This window comes from Rhododendron vialii, chromosome 13a, assembly GCF_030253575.1.
Source record: "Rhododendron vialii isolate Sample 1 chromosome 13a, ASM3025357v1".
In the NCBI taxonomy this organism is placed as follows: Eukaryota; Viridiplantae; Streptophyta; class Magnoliopsida; order Ericales; family Ericaceae; genus Rhododendron; species Rhododendron vialii.
Genome location: NC_080569.1, coordinates 33076649 through 33098371, shown reverse-complemented (window position 1 = coordinate 33098371; position 21723 = coordinate 33076649). Strand labels below are relative to the sequence as shown.

Below are 21723 nucleotides of genomic sequence, written 5' to 3'. Positions count from 1 at the left end.
AGTCAAATGACTTACTCCCTCCGTCCCTTTTTTATAGTCCTGTATTTCATTTTGGGCTGTTCCTTAATAAGTGTCCATTTTGTAAAGTTAATGGGTAAAAGTTGGTGCATTGTCTATTTTATCCCTAAAAGTAGATTTCTTTTTGAAAAGTAAGTAAGTAAAAGTGTAATAATGATGGGTAAGTAGGGAAAGTGGAGGAAAAAGTTGATGTGAAAGGTATAATGATGATGTTTTTTTAATAAGTTGGAATTACGAAGCAGGACACTTAAAAAGGGACGGAGGGAGTATTTTTTTTTCCTTATTCAAATTTTTTTCGCATTTGTTAGTTTTTCGTCAATTTTTTGGGAATTATTGCTTCATCATGACGAAAGAAATCTAAAAAGTAAAAAATTATGAACAAAATCTTTTTTTTTTACTCCCTCCGTCCCTTTTTAAGTGTTCTACTTCGTAACTTCAACTTATTAAAAAAACATCATCATTACACCTTTCACATCAACTTTTTCCTCCACTTTTCCTACTTACCCATCATCATTACACTTTTACTCACTGACTTTTCAAAATGAAATCTACTTTTAGGGACAAAATAGACAATGCACCAACTTTTACCCCCCTAACTTTACAAAATGGACACTTATTAAGGGACAGCCCAAAATGGAATACTGGACACAAAAAAAGGGACGGAAGGAGTAATAAAGATGAAAAAAATTGGCTTATTGGTTTATTTTTATCTTTATTCAAAAAAATTTAGGTTTCAATTGTAATTTTTAACTTTCTAAATTTCTCTAATCACGACGAAACAATAATCCCAAAAAAAAATTAATGAAAAATTAAAAAATATAAAAAAAATTGAATAAAAATAAAAAAATAAATCACGTTACTTTTTTAGCCGAACAATCCCTAAGCCATGCATGCCACCAAAAGGAGCTATCAAAACCCAATTACTTTGACCCCAATTCTGTCTTCTCCTTCATCAACAAAGCAGCATCAAGAAAATCATCCATGGCTTTCACAGAAGAACCTTTCAACTGATCATCACTTCTAACAGCATTTCTAATCACCCCCTTTACCTCCCCAGCTCTCTTTCTCATCTCCATCCCCTTCACACTATCCCCCTTCATCACCTTCTCTATCTTCTCCACAATATCCTCACACCTAACCTCAGAACTACTCCCCCTAGCAACCTCCAAGCACACCCCAACCTCCTCCACCAAGAGCTTGGCAGTGAAAAACTGCTCCGCCATCAGCGGCCACCCGATCAGCGGCACTCCACAGCTGAGCGATTTCAGCACCGAGTTCCCCCCCACACTGAGTTAGAAAAGCCCCAACAGATTCGTGAGACAGGATCTCCAACTGCGGGGCCCATTGCGACACGACGATTCTCTCCGTGAACACCTCCGGCAGCCACTCGGCCCACTCCTCTGCCCCGAATTCTCCCGTTATGTCGAATCCCAACTGCGGCCTGACAACCCATATGAAATTTATGTTCGTACTTTGCTCTAGTGCTTTAGCTAGTTGCATCATTTGGGAAGCAGAGATTGTGTTCATCGAACCGAATGATATGTAGAGGAGGGGAGGTTTTGAATCGAACCCCTCGATGCATTTTTTGGGCGAAATATCGGGTTGTTTTCCTGATCGGCCTTGGGCCGGTAGAAGTACCGGTCCTATAGCCCATACCGGCCGGTTTAACTTGCGTTGAAAATAGGCCAATCCGGTCTCATCAAACTCTGCTATTGTGTTGATCAGAAGTCCATCAGATTTTGACCTGTTAATTGACGTAGAATTTGTTGGAAAGCAGAAGCAATAGGTATCATTGATGGAAGGAGAAGATTTCTCAGACACAATAGTAAACGCACTTTTTATTGATAAAACACACAAACAATTACAAAGCTCTCACTCGCGTCTCTCTTTCTTTCTCTCACTCAACTCCCATACTTTTACAATATGAATTACAAGCCTATTTATAGGCAAAGGCAAAGCTACACTCTTAATTGATAAACTTACATTTATTGAAACACTCACAAAATCAAATACGTAATGGCAAAAGTCTTCATCTGATCTTTGACTAAATCCTTTCACTTGCTTTGAAGCTTATCAGTACCAAGCCTTCAAAAGAGCAATTCCCAAACGTGGGAATCATGCGTACAATTTCAACATCCCCCCTTAAGCTTGATTCCTTCAGCGTCGAATCTCTCCTCTTCTTTGGCTAAGATTACCTCTGCTTTGAGTAACATTGCTTCACTTGTCTTTGCAATATTCGTTTGCTCGTAAACTCCTCCATATTCTTTTTCTGTACAGTCGTAACTGTAGTGAGCGTACTTAAGACAATTAAAGCACTGAACGTCTACAGTGCAATCCCTGCTCAAATGACCGTAGCCATTACAATTGTAACATTTTACCTGGTTTACATCAAAGCCCCTGTCTCGTCCTCGTCCTCATCCTTGACCTTGCCCTGGTCCTATGCCTCGTCCTCATTGCAACATCTTTTGTTGACCTCTACCTCATCATCCTCGTCCACGTCCACGTCCATGTCCTCTTCCTCTATGTAACGTCCCCCTTTGCTCTTCTTCGTCTCTCATTAAAGTTAATCTCATCTGTAGAGCTTGTTCCGGGGAAATCCAAGCCGTCCTCCTCTTGATCCGTTGCTCATGGATCTCTAAGGTTGCCATCAACTCGTCAATCGTCATATTGTTAAGGTCTTTGGATTCCTCAACGGCAACTACAACATTTTCAAACTTCGTACTTAGCGAATGAAGTATTTTCTCCATCACTCGGACACCATCTAGCTTCTCCCCATATCGTCTCATCTGGTTTACAATCGTCAACGTCTTCGTGAAATACAATGATATGGTTTCATTGTCCTCCATCTGCAATGCTTCAAACTTTGATCTCAATAGTTGAAGCCGCACTCGAATCGTCCTCTCGATCCCTCGATTGGCATTTCAAAGGATATCTCATGCTTCTTTGGCAATGGCAGCAGTAGAGATCTTTTTGAAATTCTCATTTTCTACCCCTTGGTAGATTAACAACAGCGCCCGTCTATCCTTCTTTCGTGCTTCACGAAGCATTGCTTTTTATGTGTCTGCAAACTTTGCTTCTTCTTCTCTGGAATACTCAACGTATCCCACGTCTACCGAATCCCATAGCTCTTGGGATTTGAAGAGCACTCGCATCTGGATGCTCCAATTCTCATATTTCTCTTTCCCCAAACGTGGTAGCGTAAAGAAATTGGTTTCTTTAGCCATTTGAGCTTACACCGTCTAAACTCCTTGTGGCAACAGTCGTCACGTGATCAATATCTCGTTTGTAACGTGCCTTAGGACACATCTCACGTCAGTATCTCGTCTGGGGGATTAAAAGTAAAACTTTTGAAAATTTTGGGCTTTGACTGGCTAGCAAAAGATGCAGGGGGTTGACTGCAGTTTTACCTCACTAATTAGGCCACTTTAATGCTCTGCGTGAATTTTCTTCTTCGCATGTGAAGACATGTGGTGCAACAGACAAAGATCCAGACTTCCAATAAACTCAAGCGGTGGGGAAAAACTTCACAGTGTTGGAATCGTCTTCGATTTTTCCTCGGCAGCGGAGGAAACAAAGTCTGATCCTTTTTTTTCTTTGGAATGAATGGAACACAATTATTTTTCTCCTCAACTTTACTGGACTTCTTCTTCCTCGGGCTGAACAGAATGGATCTCACACTCGCAGTTTCAGGTGGCGTGTATAGTCCACCCGTTAGTTCGTCGTCGGGCTTGCACAGTTGTCTTTGTCTCGTCAAGCGGAAGTTGGTTCTGGGATCAAAATCAATTTTTGACAGATTCGATTTATGACCCGTGAACGGAAGCTCTCTGTTCTTGTTGGAAATGGCAGCTGAAAGCAGGGTTCACCACCCGTGCTCTGATACCAATTGTTAGAAACCGAAAGCAATAGGTATCACTGATTAGAAGAGATTTCTCACTCAACTTTCATACTTTTACAATATGAATTACAAACCTATTTATAGGCAAAGCTACACACTTAATTAATAAGCTTACTGCTTGACCGATTCCTAGACCTAAAATAATGGGTTGCCCTAAGCGTAGGGCGGAGACCGACGCAGCACAATATCCGGTAAGACCGGAGTCGAATCCACAAAGACGGTGATGTGTGCTGAACAAAAACTCGGGTTGTTATAATTTAAACGGGCTCTTAGGTAGCCACCCTTTGACGATTGATTTTGAGATTAACTAAAATCTAGAAATTGATTGTATTTTTCAAATAATTAAAAGAAGGTACAGTCGAAGGGAATCCGACGCTCGCTATCCAATCAGAATCCGCTCGCTTTTCAAGGTTCTAAAAAAATGGTTAAATTTAGGGAGAATTGGAAACTCCGAAGGATGCAAATCCTAAGGTTGCCGGTCCCATACACAGCGGCGAACAGGTTTTGGTCCCCTGTTCCCGCTCACATGAGTCCTGGCAATGCCTCGGATTCGTCCAACGGACGTAGTTTTCACCAACTAAATTTATTTAATTAAATTAATGTACGAAAAAATTGCGAGACGAATCCTAATTGGGTCGCGACGCGCCTTTACTCAACGACCAAACCTCAGAAAAAACTACTCACTCATTATTAAAAATAGAAGAAATAAAACCCTAAAATTAATCATGCTTCTATTGCGCGAGATGAAAAATAACCAAAAGATAACAATTAATTAAATACCAATGAATAACTTTAATAAATAACAGAAATCAATACGAGTTACCGGAGTGTAGAGATCTGAACAAAATTTCAAAAACTTGAAGAAAAAGCTCATTGCAATCAATAACTATTGAAAAAGTAAAATCAATGAACATGTAACGCAGCCCCGTTCTTTTTTTCTTTTCTCGTCTGTCGTCCTTTTCTGCGTTGCCCTTTTTTTCGTTTCTTTCGTCCCCCGAAAGCTGCTGAAGACCAGTAGGGTAAAAAGTGGTTTTTATAGGAATTAAAAGGAAGAATCACATAGAGGCCTTTGGGTTTCATCTACTTCGCGCTTTGGCTCAAATTTTTTGCTAACTTCTGTCTTTACCCCAAAATCTTGAAAATCGAGCTCGAGCAACCTTTATACATAACAACAAATAATAACAATCAGTTAACAAAAATAAAAGACTAATAAATATAGATTGAAGGGCCAAAATATACATATTTTGACACTTATCACACCCCCCAACTTACATTTTGCTAGTCATCGAGCAAAGAGAATAAAAATAAATAAATTCTAACTATGTCACTTTCGTAAGACTCACGATTGTACTTAGCATGTGCAACAAGCCTTTTAAACCCCTAGGTGATCCCCAAAGGACGAGTGGAGTCTCGTGAGGGTTTTCAGCAATGAACACCCACAAACACTGTGAATTCTTTTCACACAAAATCCGAAAAATCGTAAGACAGCTCAATGATACCTAAAACAAAGAACATGAAGCTATCGCGAAGAGATAATGGGTATAAGCAGTTCTAGATACTATCAAATCATAAAAATGAGTCACGGCACCTAAATTTAGAGTGTGTGAGCAAGGGCTTCGGTCACAAGTGAAAAATAACTCAAAAAACTATCCGGACCGAGTTTCGACTTCAAATCTCACTGTGTCATGCACTCAGCAAATGAAATCACTCAAAATAATGTGCATATTACTCTCAATATGTGCGGGCAGACGTTATGTAAATGAAAGCAAAATACTCCGCACACAATGACACAAAAAGAAAGCTCTTTATATTGGACACACGATCTCATGAACGGAATGCCAAGTATTGAAAATTCTCTCTATTCACCAATTTATAGCCCATTGCCCATAGGATCAAATAGGACTTCAATTCCGGGTTATAACATCAGGTACGGAAAAGTATTTCAAGGTTAGGTAAAAATTCAAGTGTCTGAGAATATGTAACCACAACTCACATAGGACAAATACAACGATGCGTGCCCTCGTTTTCTTCTCTCTTTTTTTTCAACTCCGCCACATCTCTCTTTCCTACCTTTCTTTCTCACATTTAGAACAAGAATTTCTCTTTTCCACAAAAATATAGTGGCTTCCCTTTTTATTTTTCTATGGAAAAGATCACCAATCAGTAAAACTCAATTCTCACTACATTTACTCCCCTTCTCAAAAATTCACCTTCACATCATTAACTAACCATTCTCAAAACATAATATAGATGGTGGAGCTCAACAAGAAAAAGGCTGTATGCATGAGGCTCAAATTGGTTCATAAGTGATAAATGTGTGAATGAAGAAACGAGCCGGCTCTAAATAGCAAAGATGGCCTATAATCCTCTCCAATGGGCAACACAACCATGCAACTTTCCAAATCCAAGAAATAAGTAGGCAATTCAAAACATTTTCAACACTTGACGACAAAAATAATGAGATCAACAATGAATTTATTTTTTTTTTGTGACAAACAAGAGTTTATTTGACACCACTCCAAGAAAAGATAAGGTTCTAAACTCACATGGGCAAAAGTCTCCACTAAACTAGCCATCGAGAATAATCAAGTCACAACTCACAAGTAACCAAAGCCCAAACAGACGTGAAGTGCAAATGTGCTAAAAATAAATGCCATGACAAATTTTGCGCGACAAACTAGCAAAAAGAATTACAATGCCACCACAATATTCAAGAATGACTATCATATCTCAATCAATCGCAAGCCAATCTCAACAGCTTTCAAGTCTCATGCAAAAAGAAACCCACTATTTTTTCAATTTTTTTAACAAAATAAAGAACAAAGTGATCCTTTCCCCCCAACTTGAACTATTCAATGTCCACATTGAAAGTATAAAAAATAAAGATAGGACATAAACATAAAGGAGAGAATAGATATCACCTCGAAAAAGAGAGGCTAAGCAGAGTAAACTATAGATAGAGGGAGACCCCCCAACTTAGATCGAACAACCTGTAAAATGTTAGCCTCCAGACAACAAGAAAAATAACTAAAAGAAATAAATAAGGAAAGAAATAAAATAAAAAACAAAAAATCATACACTTTCTTCACGCGAAAGATACGGGTACTACTTTTCTCCCTATTTCTCAAGTGAAAAACAGGTGGCTAAACCAGACCAAAAAAAAAAAAAAAATTCATGTACGAACAACCAAACACGGGTACCGAACATTTATCGTACCAACGAGAGCTAAAACAATAAACATAGCCCTCCATTCTACACCTTTTATCAAAAATTGAATTCGACCATGCCACAAGATAAGATATTTCGAATAGCGCATTTGCCGAATTCGATTTAGACACTTAAGTTCAACCAAATGCTTAGCCCAAACTAGATCAATTTTCAAAGCGTTGACAAATTCCACAAGATATGAATGACAAACTAAATTAAATTCATCAACACCAAGAAAATCAATCTGCTTCACATTTAAAACCTCTCGCGAAAGTGTAGATTCAGTAGCAGGGGTGGCACAATCTAGAGCTGAGAGTACTTGATTATTCAGTGCAACTATTGGCAATAACTCCTCAAAAGACATATAACCTGGTGCAACTATAGGCAATGACTCCTCAAAAGGCATATAGCCTTCACAAATAACAAACAGCTCTATTTCCTCTTTTTCTCTCGCATCAAAATCCTTAGGAAGTAGCTCTATTTCCTCTTTTTCCCTAGCATCAGAATTAATATCCTCAGGAAGTGGCTCTATTTCCTCTTTTTCTCTAGCATCAAAATTGGTATCCTCGGGAAGCGACTCTATTTCCTCTCTTTCTCTAGCATCAGAACTGGTATCCTCAGAACTTTTAGTCAACTCATAAAATTGGAGCTTTTGGGTTAATTCATCTAAGAAATCCCAAGCTTCTTCAAGGGCTTTATCCAGGAATTCGTCAGTAGACCTAAAATCCACCTCGCATGGCTTAAGGTTTAAACCACGGCAAAAGATAACCAGAAGACTGCCAAGCTCACAATTAAAACTCGACCAAGAGAATACAACAAATTTAAATCGCTCCCAACACTGTGACAAAGACTCATCATCTTGTTGAGAGAAATCTGATAGTTCTTGTAAAAGCATATGAGTCTCATACGAGGAATTGAAAGTTTTGAAAAACTGTATGACAATTTCACTCCATGTTAATCCTGGACTCAAAAAAATAAACCAACTTTGAGCACGACCACGCAAAGATTTTGGGAATACATTTAAAAGAGCCACTTCATCGCTAGCAAAAGGTTCCTCAAGGTCATGAATATGCGAAAAAGAATTTTCTGAGGCCAAACCATAAAATATAGGAAGTGATACTGAACAATCAAATTGTTTTGTATAACCTCCATAGCACTTTGCAAAATCGGCCATTTTTTTTTTCAACAATTTAAAAATAAATAAATAACTAAAAAGAAAACAAATAAAAAATAACTACCCGAATTCTTAATACACGTAACCGTCCCCGGCAACGGCGCCAAAAATGCTTGACCGATTCCTAGACCTAAAATAATGGGTTACCCCAAGCGTAGGGCGGAGACCGACACAGCACAATATCCGGTAAGACCGGAGTCGAATCCACAAAGACGGTGATGTGTGCTGAACAAAAACTCGGGTTGTTATAATTTAAACGGGCTCTTAGGTAGCCACCCTTTGACGATTGATTCTGAGATTAACTAAAATCTAGAAATTGATTGTATTTTTCAAATAATTAAAAGAAGGTACAGTCGAAGGGAATCCGACGCTCGCTATCCAATCAGAATCCGCTCGCTTTTCAAGGTTTTAAAAAAATGGTTAAATTTAGGGAGAATTGGAAACTCCGAATGATGCAAATCCTAAGGTTGCCGGTCCCGTACACAGCAGCGAACAGGTTTTGGTTCCCTGTTCCCGCTCACATGAGTCCTGGCAATGTCTCGGATTCGTCCAACGGACGTAGTTTTCACCAACTAAATTTATTTAATTAAATTAATGTACGAAAAAATTGAGAGACGAATCCTAATTGGGTCGCGACGCGCCTTTACCCAACGACCAAACCTCAGAAAAAACTACTCACTCATTATTAAAAATAGAAGAAATAAAACCTTAGAATTAATCATGCTTCTATTGCACGAGATGAAAAATAACCAAAAGATAACAATTAATTAAATACCAATGAATAACTTTAATAAATAACAGAAATCAATACGAGTTACCGGAGTGTAGAGATCTGAACAAAACTTCGAAAACTTGAAGAAAAAGCTCGTTGCAATCAATAACTATTGAAAAAGTAAAATCAATGAACATGTAACGCAGCCCCGTTCTTTTTTTCTTTTCTCGTCTGTCGTGCTTTTCTGCGTTGCCCCTGCGTTGCCCTTTTTTTCTTTTCTTTCGGAGGGCTGCTTTTCCCCCCCCCTGACACCCCACCCCCCCGGCCCCACACCCCATTTCCCATATTACCCCCTCCCCTCCCCCCATTTTACTTCTCCTGCCCCTCCCTCCTCCCATTTCCTTTTTTTTTTCTTTTTCCCTCTTTATTTTCTTTTTGTTTCTTTTCGGCTGGATTTTTTTTTTTCGTTTTTTTTCTCTTTATTTCCTTTTATTCCTTCCACTTTGAATTTTTTTTTTTTCAATTATTTTCTTTATTTGTTTCTTTTCCCATTTACCTCCCTTCTTTTTTTTTTTTGGTTAACTCAAATTCTATTTTCAATTAAGATTACAATTAGTGTTCGGGAACTAATTACGAAATGTATTTTGCAAACGACATACTAATCCAAAATACAAATGTTATATTTAGGATTACTTTTTTTTAACTATAGTACAATTTAATAAATTTGTTAACTATTATTTAGCATAAATCCTCTTAACTGATTCAGTAGTATGTTGCTTCAAATCACGTCTCTACTCCATAGGATTGCAAATGGCTGGTTTCTATTTTTTTTATAACTAAAACGGAAACGTTTTAGGGGCTTCGTAGGGGCTACTGTGCCAATGAGGGCAGTTGAGCCCCCCGGGTCCCACCTATTTTTTCATTTATTTTTTTATTTAATTACTTATACCTTATTTATTTAATTTCTATAAATACACCATTTGTATATTTAAAAATATAATTCAAGAATTAAGTGTTTTAATTTTCAATTCAGTTAAATCAGAGCAAAGATCGTTTTTATTATTATTTTATTTTAAATGGTCATAATGAATTTTTTGGTTTAAGGCCTTTCAACAAATACCCTAAGACTCATTATTTAGTTTCAAAACTCTCTTAGGGTGTCCATTGAAAGGCCTTGGAGCCAAAAATTTACTAGATCCATTTAGGATGAAATGATCAGAAAAATAACAACTTTGCACCGGTTCAAACGGATTGAAAATTGAAACACTTATTTTAGTAACTATATTTTTTAATCTATAAAGGTCAAAAAAATAAAAATAAAACAGTCGGATAAACATGATCAATTAAAACACTTTTTTTTTCTCTCAATTACTTTACAAAGCCTAAAATTAGACTTGAACCTATTATTAAAGAGAGAAAAAAATTCAAACTGGAAAGAACGAAAAGGAAATAAAATGAAAAAAAAAAAGAAACTGAAAATAAAATGAAAAAAAAAAAACGAAACTGAAACTGAAAAGAAAAAGAAAAAAAAAAAACCAAACGGTAAAGAAAAAAAGAAAGAAAGAAAGAAAAGAGAGAGAGAGAGAGAGAGAGAAGAGAGGGGGGTAGAATGGGAAAAGGGAAGTGGGGCCGGGGGGGGGGGGGGGTGTGTCAGGGGGGGGGGGAATAGCAATTTTCTTCTTTCGTCCCCCGAAAGCTGCTGAAGACCAGTAGGGTAAAAAGTGGTTTTTATAGGAATTGAAAGGAAGAATCACATAGAGGCCCTTGGGTTTCATCTACTTCGCGCTTTGGCCTAAAACTTTTGCTAACTTCTGTCTTTACCCCAAAATCTTGAAAATCGAGCTCGAGCAACCTTTATACATAACAACAAATAATAACAATCAGTTAACAAAAATAAAAGACTAATAAATATAGATTGATGGGCCAAAATATACATATTTTGACACTTATCACTTACATTTATTGAAACACTCACAAAATCAAATACGTAATGACAAAAATCTTCATCTAATCTTTGATTAAATCCTTCCACTTGCTTTAAAGCTTATCAGTACCAAGCCTCCAAAAGAGCGGTTCCCAAACGTGGGAATCATGCTTACTATTTCAACAAAATTAAGACGGTTTGAATTTACGTCTTATATTATTACCAATAGACTATCATTTAATGTACTCAAAATCTAAATTTTCTTTGAATTATTCGGTTAATTTTCTCTAAAAAAAGGAAAAAAAAATATTTTGAAAAAGCACAAGTAATTAAATAGTCTCTTGGGTTGTAAATAAATTACTCCATATTAAACAATTTGGGACAATTACTAAAGAGAATCCAAACTCTTTTAGATACTTGTGTGATTTTTGTCATTGTATGTGACAAGCCAACTGCCATAAAACCGTTGTATCAAAATGGCTTCGGATTTTTTCCTAATTTTGAGTTGGTTGTTAGAGTCATTGTTGCAAGGGTTCGAGATAGGGTCTGTTCAAGGACGGAACCAGGATTTTACCCTAGCAGTGGCGAAATGTATACTAAAAACATCTAGTGGTGGCGAAACTATATAAATTGTGCATAATTTTTTTTTTACATATAATAATTGTATTTTTTAAAATTCTTGTCGTGGCGGTCGCCGCCACTAAACCCCTCCCGATCCCATCCTTGGGTCTGTTCTTGGGACAAAAAGTGTCTTAATTATTCCTTTGAGCATAATATATTGGGTAAGAATTGAAGTATTTCTCCTTGTATTTCAGTAGAAGATTGGAGATGATTAGCTGAGGTGTTTAGCCTGAAGTTTGTTTGCTGTTTTGCCTATGGGTATGCCCTGGGTTTTTTGAGCTTTCTTGAGGTGGTCATAAAATTTTAACTTAAAAACCAAAAAAAAAAAAAAAAAAGAGCTTTCCACGGGAAAGATGTAGGAGTACACATCAAAGATGATTTTAAATAAAAAAAAAAACATAGCTAAAAACAGCATGGTAAATATTAAATGGCCCCGTTCCATAAAGGTTTTTATTTTAAACACTTATTTTGCGCTTTACGAAATAGATAATTCTCTCACAATACATCACATTTAATTTAAAAAATTACTACTTATTTTCCTCAGTGAAACAGGGTCTCACGCTATTTCTTTAACAAAAGGCCAAAAAAAAAAATTTGACTTTTTGAAATCTTAAAAAAACTACCATGCCGGAAGGTTCTCCCGTTGAAAGATGGACCACGAGTCGCTGCCGACGGCGGCCATTATACTCGCCCCCAACTGGGTGACGTGGAGTTTCCCGGCTTCAGGAAAATTCGGCAGGCTAAACTCCGGCGAATCCGTTTTCCGGTGAGGCAAGTTCAGCAACGTGGAGTAATAGCACGCCAAAGCAAACCCTCCGGACCAGCTGAATATGGCGTGGAACAAACCCAACTCGTGTGCGACCTCCGCCGACCACCCGAAGAATATATGGGCGACGACGGCGAGCGGCCTATCTCCGCCGTGGACGAGGTCGTGTCTCGTGTAGGAGGGACGTGAAGTGGGGTTTGAGGGACTTGGAGGATTCGATGAAGCGGGAGACGAGTTGGGGAGGGAGGGCGTCAGTGTTCTCGGTGTCGGGAGAAGGGCCGTGGTGGTCGGAGCTGTTATAGGGGAGTTCATGGAGGCGGACGGCGGCGGCGGAGGTGGAGGTGGGCGGGATTGATTGACGGAGTTTTTGAATGTTGATTGTTGAGTGGAGAGTTGACCAAGATTATGTTGAATCCCCTTTGTTGTAATTGGAGGGACAAAGCCAAGAAGGGCATTATGTGGCTTTGGGCCATGAAGAAAAAGGAGAATTTCCGAAGAACCAAAAAAAACAAAAATAGATGAAGAAAAAGGGGCTGTATCCCCTCCATGATGAGAAGCCACTACATATGAACTCTTTTAATTTGTTCGGATTGATTTTTGAGAGAGATTTTTGGAATAATTAGTGGAGAAAGATAGATAAAAAAAAATGAGAATTGTAATTGAAAAGAAAACTTATTAGGAAACCATGCACAGAGATAAAAATGATTGGGTCTAAAGATCCAAAATGAACATAGTTTTGTGATTTTAATGTGAGATTTTTGGAATAATTAGTGGAGAAAGATAGATAAAAAAAAATGAGAATTGTAATTGAAAAGAAAACTTATTAGGAAACCATGCACAGAGATAAAAATGATTGGGTCTAAAGATCCAAAATGAACATAGTTTTGTGATTTTAATGTTCACTGACAACCAATCAACAAGTTCGACCAAACACGCGATGAAAATAGTCAAAAGTAGTTTATACTCTCTTCGTCCCTTTTTAAGTATCCTGCTTTGTAATTTCAACTTATTAAAAAGATATCATCATTATACATTTCACATCAATTTTTTCCTCCACTTTCCCTACTTACCCATCATCATTACACTTTTACTCACTTACTTTTTAAAATAGAATCTACTTTTAAGGATAAAATAGACAATTCACTAACTTTTACCCATTAACTTTACAAAATGGACACTTATTAAGGAACAACCCAAAATAAAATACCGGACTATAAATAAGGGACGGAGGGAGTAGTAAGTAACAAATTCACCCTTTGTGATAATAAAACAAATAAGAAAAAACACTCAATAACTCACAATGCAAAACTTGCAAAACGACCCATATACTTGAGTCATCTTCAATAACTCGTCCCTCACCAACCCAACCACAATTTCATTTTTTTCAAACGCTTCTTCAAAGAAAAGTATAGAAAAGAATCGGACAAAACACCAAATAAATTAAATAGTTTCTTATTAGAAGTGACAATCAGAATGAAAAGTAATCAAATAAGCAATGTTTAGTCACAACGCCTAAGCGCATCACGTGAATTTTAAATAGTTTCTCTTCTCTCACGCTATCAATCATTGCTCTGTACTTACGCTCTCAATCCTTACTCTCGTAAATTTTAGTACTTTGATATATTTTAAAAACGATTTCTCGCACACGCCTAAACGCATCACGTGACTTAGCAACCCCATAACCAAGCAAGCTTGTTTATTGTTGCATCACATATGTCTAGTTTAATAAAGACAAAGAAACAAAAAAGCAATCCAATCAAGTGAGCCATTAAATCCAATTATTGATCCACCGATTTTGTCTTCTCCTTCATCAACAAAGCAGCATCAAGAAAATCATCCATGGCTTTCACAGAAGAACCTTTCAACTCATCATCACTTCTAACAGCATTTCTAATCACCTCCTTTACCTCCCCAGCTCTCTTCCTCATCTCCATCCCCTTCACACTATCCCCCTTCATCACCTTCTCTATCTTCTCCACAATATCATCACACCTAACCTCAAAACTACTCCCCCTAGCCACCTCCAAGCACACCCCAACTTCCTCCACCAAAAACTTGGCATTGAAAAACTGCTCCGCCGCCAACGGCCACCCGATTATTGGCACTCCTTGGCTGAGCGATTCCAGCACCGAGTTCCACCCGCAGTGAGTTAGAAAAGCCCCAACTGACTTGTGTGACAGAATCTCCAATTGTGGTGCCCATTGTGACACAATTATTCCTCTGTTCTGAGTTTTGACGACTTGTTCTGTGAACCCCTCGGGCAACCACTCCTCCGCTTTGAAGTCCGCGGTTATGTCGAATCCCAATGGCGGGCGAACAACCCATATGAAATTTATGTTCGTACTTTGTTCTAGTGCTTTAGCTAGTTGCATCATTTGGGAAGCAGAGATTGTGTTCATTGAACCAAATGATATGTAGAGGACTGAATTGGGGGTTTTTGAATCAAGCCACTCAACGCATTTTTCGGGCGAAATAGCAGGTTGTTTTCCTGATCGGACTTGGACCGGTAGAATTACCGGTCCTATAGCCCATACCGGCCGGTTCAATTTGCGCTGAAAATAGGCCAATCCAGTCTTATCAAGCTCTGATATGGAATTGAACAGAACTCCATTGGAATTTGACCTGTTATAAATCAAGAAGCTCGCTTTATGATGTTTCAAAATAATACAAGTCCTAACGAAATACAGAACTTACAAATTGACTTAAAGTGGTCGGATTGATTTACACAGAACTTGGGCTGTTCGAATTTACGCTTTCTAATTACTTGTAGAGGTTGATTCACGTGCACCAAAAATCAAGTTAATCGGACAAAGGTATCTACATGATCAAAATAGATTTGTCCCACAATACATTTTTAGTACTGATTACCCATTTTCTTAGAAGTACTGATGTTGTATGACCAAAAGATTAATGATATCTGATCAATTAAATTTTTTTCGTGAATGATTTACTCATTGTACTCTACAAACTATGACAATTTAGGTCCCGATGACAGAATTTAGGTTGAGCATACCGAGACGCCCTACACCTCCATGACACACTACGCGAATCCACAAGATCGCAACTCGTAAGAGTCTCTTTAATTGTAAATAACTCCACATAAGAATTCTAACCCTTCTAGATACTTGTTGAGCAAGTGAGGGTTGAAGATGCTCTTAAAAAAGGGCAAAAGATAGTAGAAAAAAAGATTCACCCTCAAAAAAGTTAAAAATAAAACTTCTTTCCAAAAAATCAACATGGGGGCCCCGTATGCTACGATGTATAATGTGACTTAGGTCTGGCTCCGTTCCAGAAACCTTCTTAAAAAATAAGCAGCTTATTTCACATTTTCAAACTCAAAAATAATGTAAATGAAAAATAAAATTTCAATTTTCTTTACATCATATAAAAGATCTCATCGAGATCTTTCAAATAAGATCCATATTGCATATTTTTAGATTTCAATAAGACCATAATTTTTGAGCTTGAAATTGCCTTCTTAAAAAATAAGGACTTTTTTCCCATTGCGGAACGGGGCCTAATGGGAAAAATCACTTATTGAGCATTTATAGCTTGTTTGTCCAAATAAAAGTGAAATTATTTTAATCTCTGATTCGTATATGCCATATTTTTAGCTTATTTAAAGTTGTAAAAATACAATTTATAGAAAAAACATTTAATTTAAGAGCGTGGCTACGAAATGATTAAGGTTAATTTAGACATTTAATTTTATAATGAGTCATTCTTCCATTTAACAAAACTTTATTTTTGCTTATAAAAAGCTATATCAAACATATCTCCCTTCATAACCTGATTTCTCGTGGAATGTATCACAATCTCGTACGAAAAAGTTGAACTACCTAGTTGACCAATTACCTGGACAGATTTTTTTTGATTGGCAAAAACCAAGACAAATTTAATTTGAACTTACCATTATCGATAGGCAATTAACATGAATTCTCATGTGAATGATGTAGACTTCAAAACTAAAAAATAAACGACTCAAATAATGAATTAAGACCTTTGAATGTATGACTTTTCATCACGTGATTGCCTAGAAAAATTGAATTTATCTCTCATGAATTTTGAGACTTCAAAACGAACAAAGAATACTGGTTTCATTGAAATAGTATTTGTACTACTAGTAGCTTTTTAACTTTATTCCTTGAAAAAAAATCCCCAAAATGACTTTTTCAGACAATCCAAAAAAGCTTAGATTTTTCTCAGATTCTCTATTTAGAAATCATTAAAATGTTACTACTACCAAAGTTACCTACCAAGCTGAAAGGTTCTCCCGTTGAAAAATTGACCACGGGTCCTCGCCGTCGGCCGCCAGGTAACTCGCCGCCAACTGGGTGACGTGGAACTTCCCTGCCTCAGGAAAATCAGGCAGACTAAACTCCGGCGAATCCGTTTTCAGGTGAGGCAAGTTCAGCCACGTGGAGTAATAGCACGCTAACCCAAACCCTCCACACCCACTGAATACCACATGGAACAAACCCAACTCGTTCGCCACCTCCGCCGACCACCCGAAGAATATATCCCCGACGACCGCAAGCGGCGGATCCCCTCGCACGAGATCGGCGAGGAGGGACCTGAAACAGGGACGGATCCAGAAGTTTGCATTAGTGGGACACACAAATTAATAAACTAAACACATATATTCATAATTAACAGAAAAGGATGTGTTCGCGCATAAAAATGATTTAAGAATTTAGCGCTCTGTGAAATAGATAAGACAAATACCCCGAGTGGGTCCGTCCCTGACCTGAAGTGGGGTTGGAGGGACTTGGAGGCCTGGAGGAACTTGATGACGAGCGGGTAAGGGAGGGCGTCGAAGTTCTCGGCGGAGGGAGGGAGGCCGGGGTGGTCGGAGCTGTGGAAGGGGAGCTCGCGGAGGCGGATGGCGGAGGAGGGCGGGATGGATTGGCGAAGTTTCTTGATGTTGAGTGGGGTGTTGACGAGGATTATGTTGAAGCCTCTTTGTTCCAGTTGGAGGGATAGAGCCAGGAAGGGGATTATGTGGCCTTGGCCCATGAATGGGAACATCACTATGGTCTCCTTCTTGGTCTCCGCCATTTAAGCTCTCTTTTTTCGCTTTCTTTCTTTTTTTTGGTCGAGAAAGTGCGAGAGAAGTATCGGAAAGACCGAGAGAAAAGGAACACGGATTCATCCATCAGCGGAGCGAATGATCAAAAAAAATAAAAATATCAGCGGAGTGGTTGGCGACCAACGAGGTCCCGCACAAGTGTGTGGCGCCCACTATGTTTGTGTTTATAAAATAAAAAATCGGTGTTGGCAGACTTTCCTTCTTCGTTTTTTTTAACACTGTTCGAGCCAATTTACACGTATCCCGACAAATTTCGAGCTCGAATTTGACAACTAGTTAAACCATCAAGTGACTCCAAGTTTTGGAATTTTTTTATAATTCTAGTATCTGAGTCAGTTTATGAACGTTTTGAATAATCTTGGAGGATCAATTTCACCGCCCATTTGCTGATGTCCCAATTGAAGCAAGAATAATGTTCAATATGGACTAGCTCCAAAGGAGGTAGCCTAAATTTTGAAGTGTTTAAAAAAATTAACTGTTCAAATCATGTGTGAGATCGCAAAGTGGATCCCACCCAATACCGTTTGCATTTATTCGCTCATAAGTTGGGCTACGCTTTGTTAAGAAATTAACATATACTCTACACCAGATGAGCCTCGCACACAATTCCAGGACTTGATTTGTAATAAGAATTTAATTTGTCAATTCTTTTTAATTTGTCTCACCACTGATGAAGTAAACTCCAGTGGTTGGTTTGGTAATCAAGATCTGAAACCTATGTGTGTCTCTCTTTTAAGGTGTACGAAACCTTCCAGTTCCAGGTATTATCAACTATTTTAAAGCCAATCAATTTATACGAAACTTTGCTTCGACTTTAATTAGGCTTTTCGCATGTGATCAGTGAGACTTGATCCCTATAATTAGTCAATGTGAACATAAGTTAACTCAAACATCCGAGTTATTAAAAATAGGGTGGAGTATGATACAGTATCGTCATGAGATCGCATAATAGAATGTACATCATTCAAAAAAAGTCAAATCTTAACAAATTTTTTAAATCACTTTATAAGTTAGTAATTAAAGTTCTTATTATACTCTGATCAAAAAAAAAAAAAAGTTCTTATTATACTCAACTCCTTTTAAAATCAAATCAAAATATGCACTAAATGTGCCTCACATACCATTGGAGGACCCATACCCAATAAGAGGGACCGTACCATATTCTCTATTTTTTTTTTCCTTTTTTTTTTTGGGTGGGGGGAATTCAACCGTACCATGTTCTGTTATGCTCTTTTGTGCGAAATATATTTTCGATGAAATTTAATATTATTTGTAAAGATTATCGAGTTAATTAAAATGAAAAATTCGATTATAAAATTACAGACCATAAGGAGCGCTCATTTCTTTGGTTGATCCGAGCAGTTTTTTTATTGAATGGTTCAGAAAAAAACTGCTCAGATCAAGCCTTTTCCGGTCATTTTTTTTGCTGATTTCTTGAAAGTACTCTTAAAATCACGTTCTGAACACATTGAGCAGGTCGGATCATCGTAAATCGATCAGGAAATGGGAGCTAAGACACAAATCCGGACCATAAGAAAATCCGGACGACCGGACCTGAAAATGACTCTAACATGAATAATTGATTTCACAAACATAATCCTCTTACCTTGTTTTCCGGCATGCATTTGGTTTACACTTGCAAAAATACCAAAATAAATGTAAATGAAGAGGCAAAATGCCCGTGAGAACTGAATAATTTCTTTTATTTTAGATAAAAACATTTAGGTTTAAAAAGAGAAATTTATATAAATAATCTTCCTAGTTTCATCCGAATCTCATTTTCGTTCTTTAAGTATCAATTATAATGCTTTTGACATTCAAGTTTGGTTTTAGTACCAAATTAGTCCAATTGATAACTTTTATCAGCCAAACTGGACAGAAAAAATCAAATTGAGGGCAGACGTCATCAATTGGACCAATTTGGTACGAACTACAACGTCCAAACTGCCATCAATCTTATTTTTTCCGTCCAATTTGGTTGACAGATATTATCAATTGGACCAACTTGATACGAAAACCAAACTTGAAGGTCAAAAGAGTTGCAATTGATACTTGAAAAACGAAAATGAGACTCGGGTGAAACTAGGGGGACCATTTCTATAAATTTTCCTTTAAAAAAATGTTCAAATAGCATCTATTCGACTAACAAATGAACTCATTAGTACCACTCATGCCCGAGCGGTAGGGAATGCTTGGCAGCATCCCTCATTCTCCACTCATGTGTCGGATCAAATAAAATAAGTACCCGCTCCCTCGTGTTCCTGTCTCCATTCACTTTAGAGATATGGCGCTAAATGGGAGATTGGGACAGAGGATGAGGACAGAAATAGGGGACATAGGATCTCAAGAGTCAAGCCGTTTAGTTCGTGCCTTGACATTAAAAGGGAAAGGGGTTACTGGTTAGGTAGGGCTTTCTATTCTATGTAGTAAAAGAAACGCATGGTTAAAAAGGCATTTATAAGAGTATAGTAACTCATACATGACACCATGGAGGCAAATTGCACCTCATGAAAGAAGAAGAGAGACAAATATAACTTGCAACGGAAGAAGACCACATCTCAGTAATGTTTTCGGTGCTGTTATCGTATAAATCGGAAACCGTATGCATCATTAATAGTTTCAGATGCGGGGAGGAGAAGGCGTATCTTTCGCTCGGATTATCCTCGTCTGTTCGGTCCTCTTCCCATCACCCACTTTGATTTCCGGGTTCAACCCTTTGAAGTGCGTTGGAAATACTAAAAGTGAGGAGAAGTGCGTGGGTAAAGCCCTGCTTACTTTCCTAAAAAAGGACATGGCAGACCTTCTAGACCCTACGTGTTGCAAGAACCTCATCGAAATCCATAGGCAGTGCGTGCCGAGTTGGTTCAAGTTCATGAGCCCTTTCAAGCCCAAATGGGTAGTCCGAAAGTGCGAAGAACTTGGCCATCACTATTAACAGCATGCGTAGTATAGTAATACTAAAGTCTGGTTTTCATGGTAAAAAATGTCTGTGTTTTATGAACAGGGTCAATTGACCCACTGAACTTCTGGTTCCTCTTTAGCCCAAATAGGTTTAGGCGCATTTGATTATAATGACCGAAATTGACAGAAACACCAATTTTGGTTTAGTGGCTTTGGCCCGAAATTTTGTATCCTTAGGGTCAAACCGGCAAACCGATAAATCGAAACCGCCCGAAACCCAGAGGCTCGCCCCAATTTCCTATATCTAATTTGCCTCTGAAGATCAGTGTTGGATCCAAAGTGTAGGGGTTTGGTGCAAGGGCACGCCGAACTGAACTTAGGAATTTGATTCTATTTTATCATTAACAAAGTTGGAGGTGTCGACTATGTTATAAGCTCCTCTTCATACTCCTCCATACTTGCATTTCTGTGGGTCTATATATTAAGCGATTATCTCAATCCGATCCGTTCATCCGCCAAAATGCAACGAAGAACATGATCAAAAACATTATTATACTTATGAAATGAAATGCAACTTCTTCACGAATCTGTCGATGCTTGATTATTATTATTTTTCTACACAAAAATGCTTCTTTGTGCATTCTGCGAGAGGTTAATGGTTCGGATTAGGCACACATAAGAGGAGTGGTGAGGGATATGGAGAGATGGAATATGAGAAGGAGTTCATCCCAAGCATTGGGTCCCGTTCATTTGCACGAAAACAATGAGAAAGGAATGGAAAATCAACTTTTCTGTAGGGCTAATCCATCGGCAAAATGCCCATGACAGCTGAATAATCTATTTTATTTTAGATAAAAACATTTAGATTTTAAGAAGGTTCAAATACGTAGCATCTATTCAACTAATAAATGAACTCATTAGTACCACTCATGCCCGGGGATGCTGTCAAGCTAGCACCTCTGCCAAGCGGGTGCCGAGCGGTAGGGGGTGCTTGGCAGCATCCCCCATTCCCCACTCATGTGTCCGATCAAATAAAAAAAAAGTACCCGCCCGCTCATGTCCTGTCTCCGTTCACTTAAGACATGGCGCTAAATGGAAGACTGGGACGGAGGATGAGAATCAAGCCGTTTAGTTCGTGCCTTGACATTAAAAGGGAAAGCGGTTAAGTAGGGCTTTCTATCTCTATCAATACACTTGTAATAAAAGAACCAAGAAGGGTAAGCCAAGGCATGTGTTAAAAAGACAGAATTACCCTTGCATGATTTGTCTTTCAATTTGTTCTTGCATGTGTTGAGTTGGGGGTAGTTTAGGTATTGCATGTTGCCCTTGGTTGCCCGGTTTTTATTCAATCAAGTAGTAGTCTGTTTTCCTGGTTTTACTCAAATTGTACGCTGTTTTCAGCTAGATTTCCGCTGG

The 21723-nt window shown here is 38.1% G+C and overlaps 1 protein-coding gene and 1 pseudogene across 1 annotated transcript; both read right to left on the bottom strand.

Annotated features, from left to right (window-relative positions):
• Positions 1-903: 903 nt before the first annotated feature.
• On the bottom strand, positions 904-12790 carry LOC131314637 (UDP-glycosyltransferase 92A1-like; annotated as a pseudogene).
• A 963-nt stretch (positions 12791-13753) lies between these two features.
• On the bottom strand, positions 13754-17485 carry LOC131314636 (UDP-glycosyltransferase 92A1). Its single transcript, XM_058343424.1, has 3 exons — positions 17065-17485; positions 16574-16891; positions 13754-14939 (listed from the first exon to the last, which is right to left on the bottom strand). The coding sequence occupies exons 1-3, from the start codon at positions 17373-17375 to the stop codon at positions 14096-14098; spliced, it is 1473 nt and encodes a 490-aa protein (XP_058199407.1). The 5' UTR covers positions 17376-17485; the 3' UTR covers positions 13754-14095.
• Between the last annotated feature and the right edge of the window lie 4238 nt (positions 17486-21723).

Coding starts and splice junctions, on each gene's coding strand:
- LOC131314636 (XM_058343424.1), bottom strand. CDS start 17,375: ATGGCGGAGACCAAGAAGGAGACCATAGTGATGTTCCCATTCATGGGC. Junction 16,892..17,064: donor TCCCTCCAACCCCACTTCAG/GTCAGGGACGGA, acceptor TCCCTGTTTCAG/GTCCCTCCTCGCCGATCTCG. Junction 14,940..16,573: donor CGGGAGAACCTTTCAGCTTG/GTAGGTAACTTT, acceptor GATTTATAACAG/GTCAAATTCCAATGGAGTTC.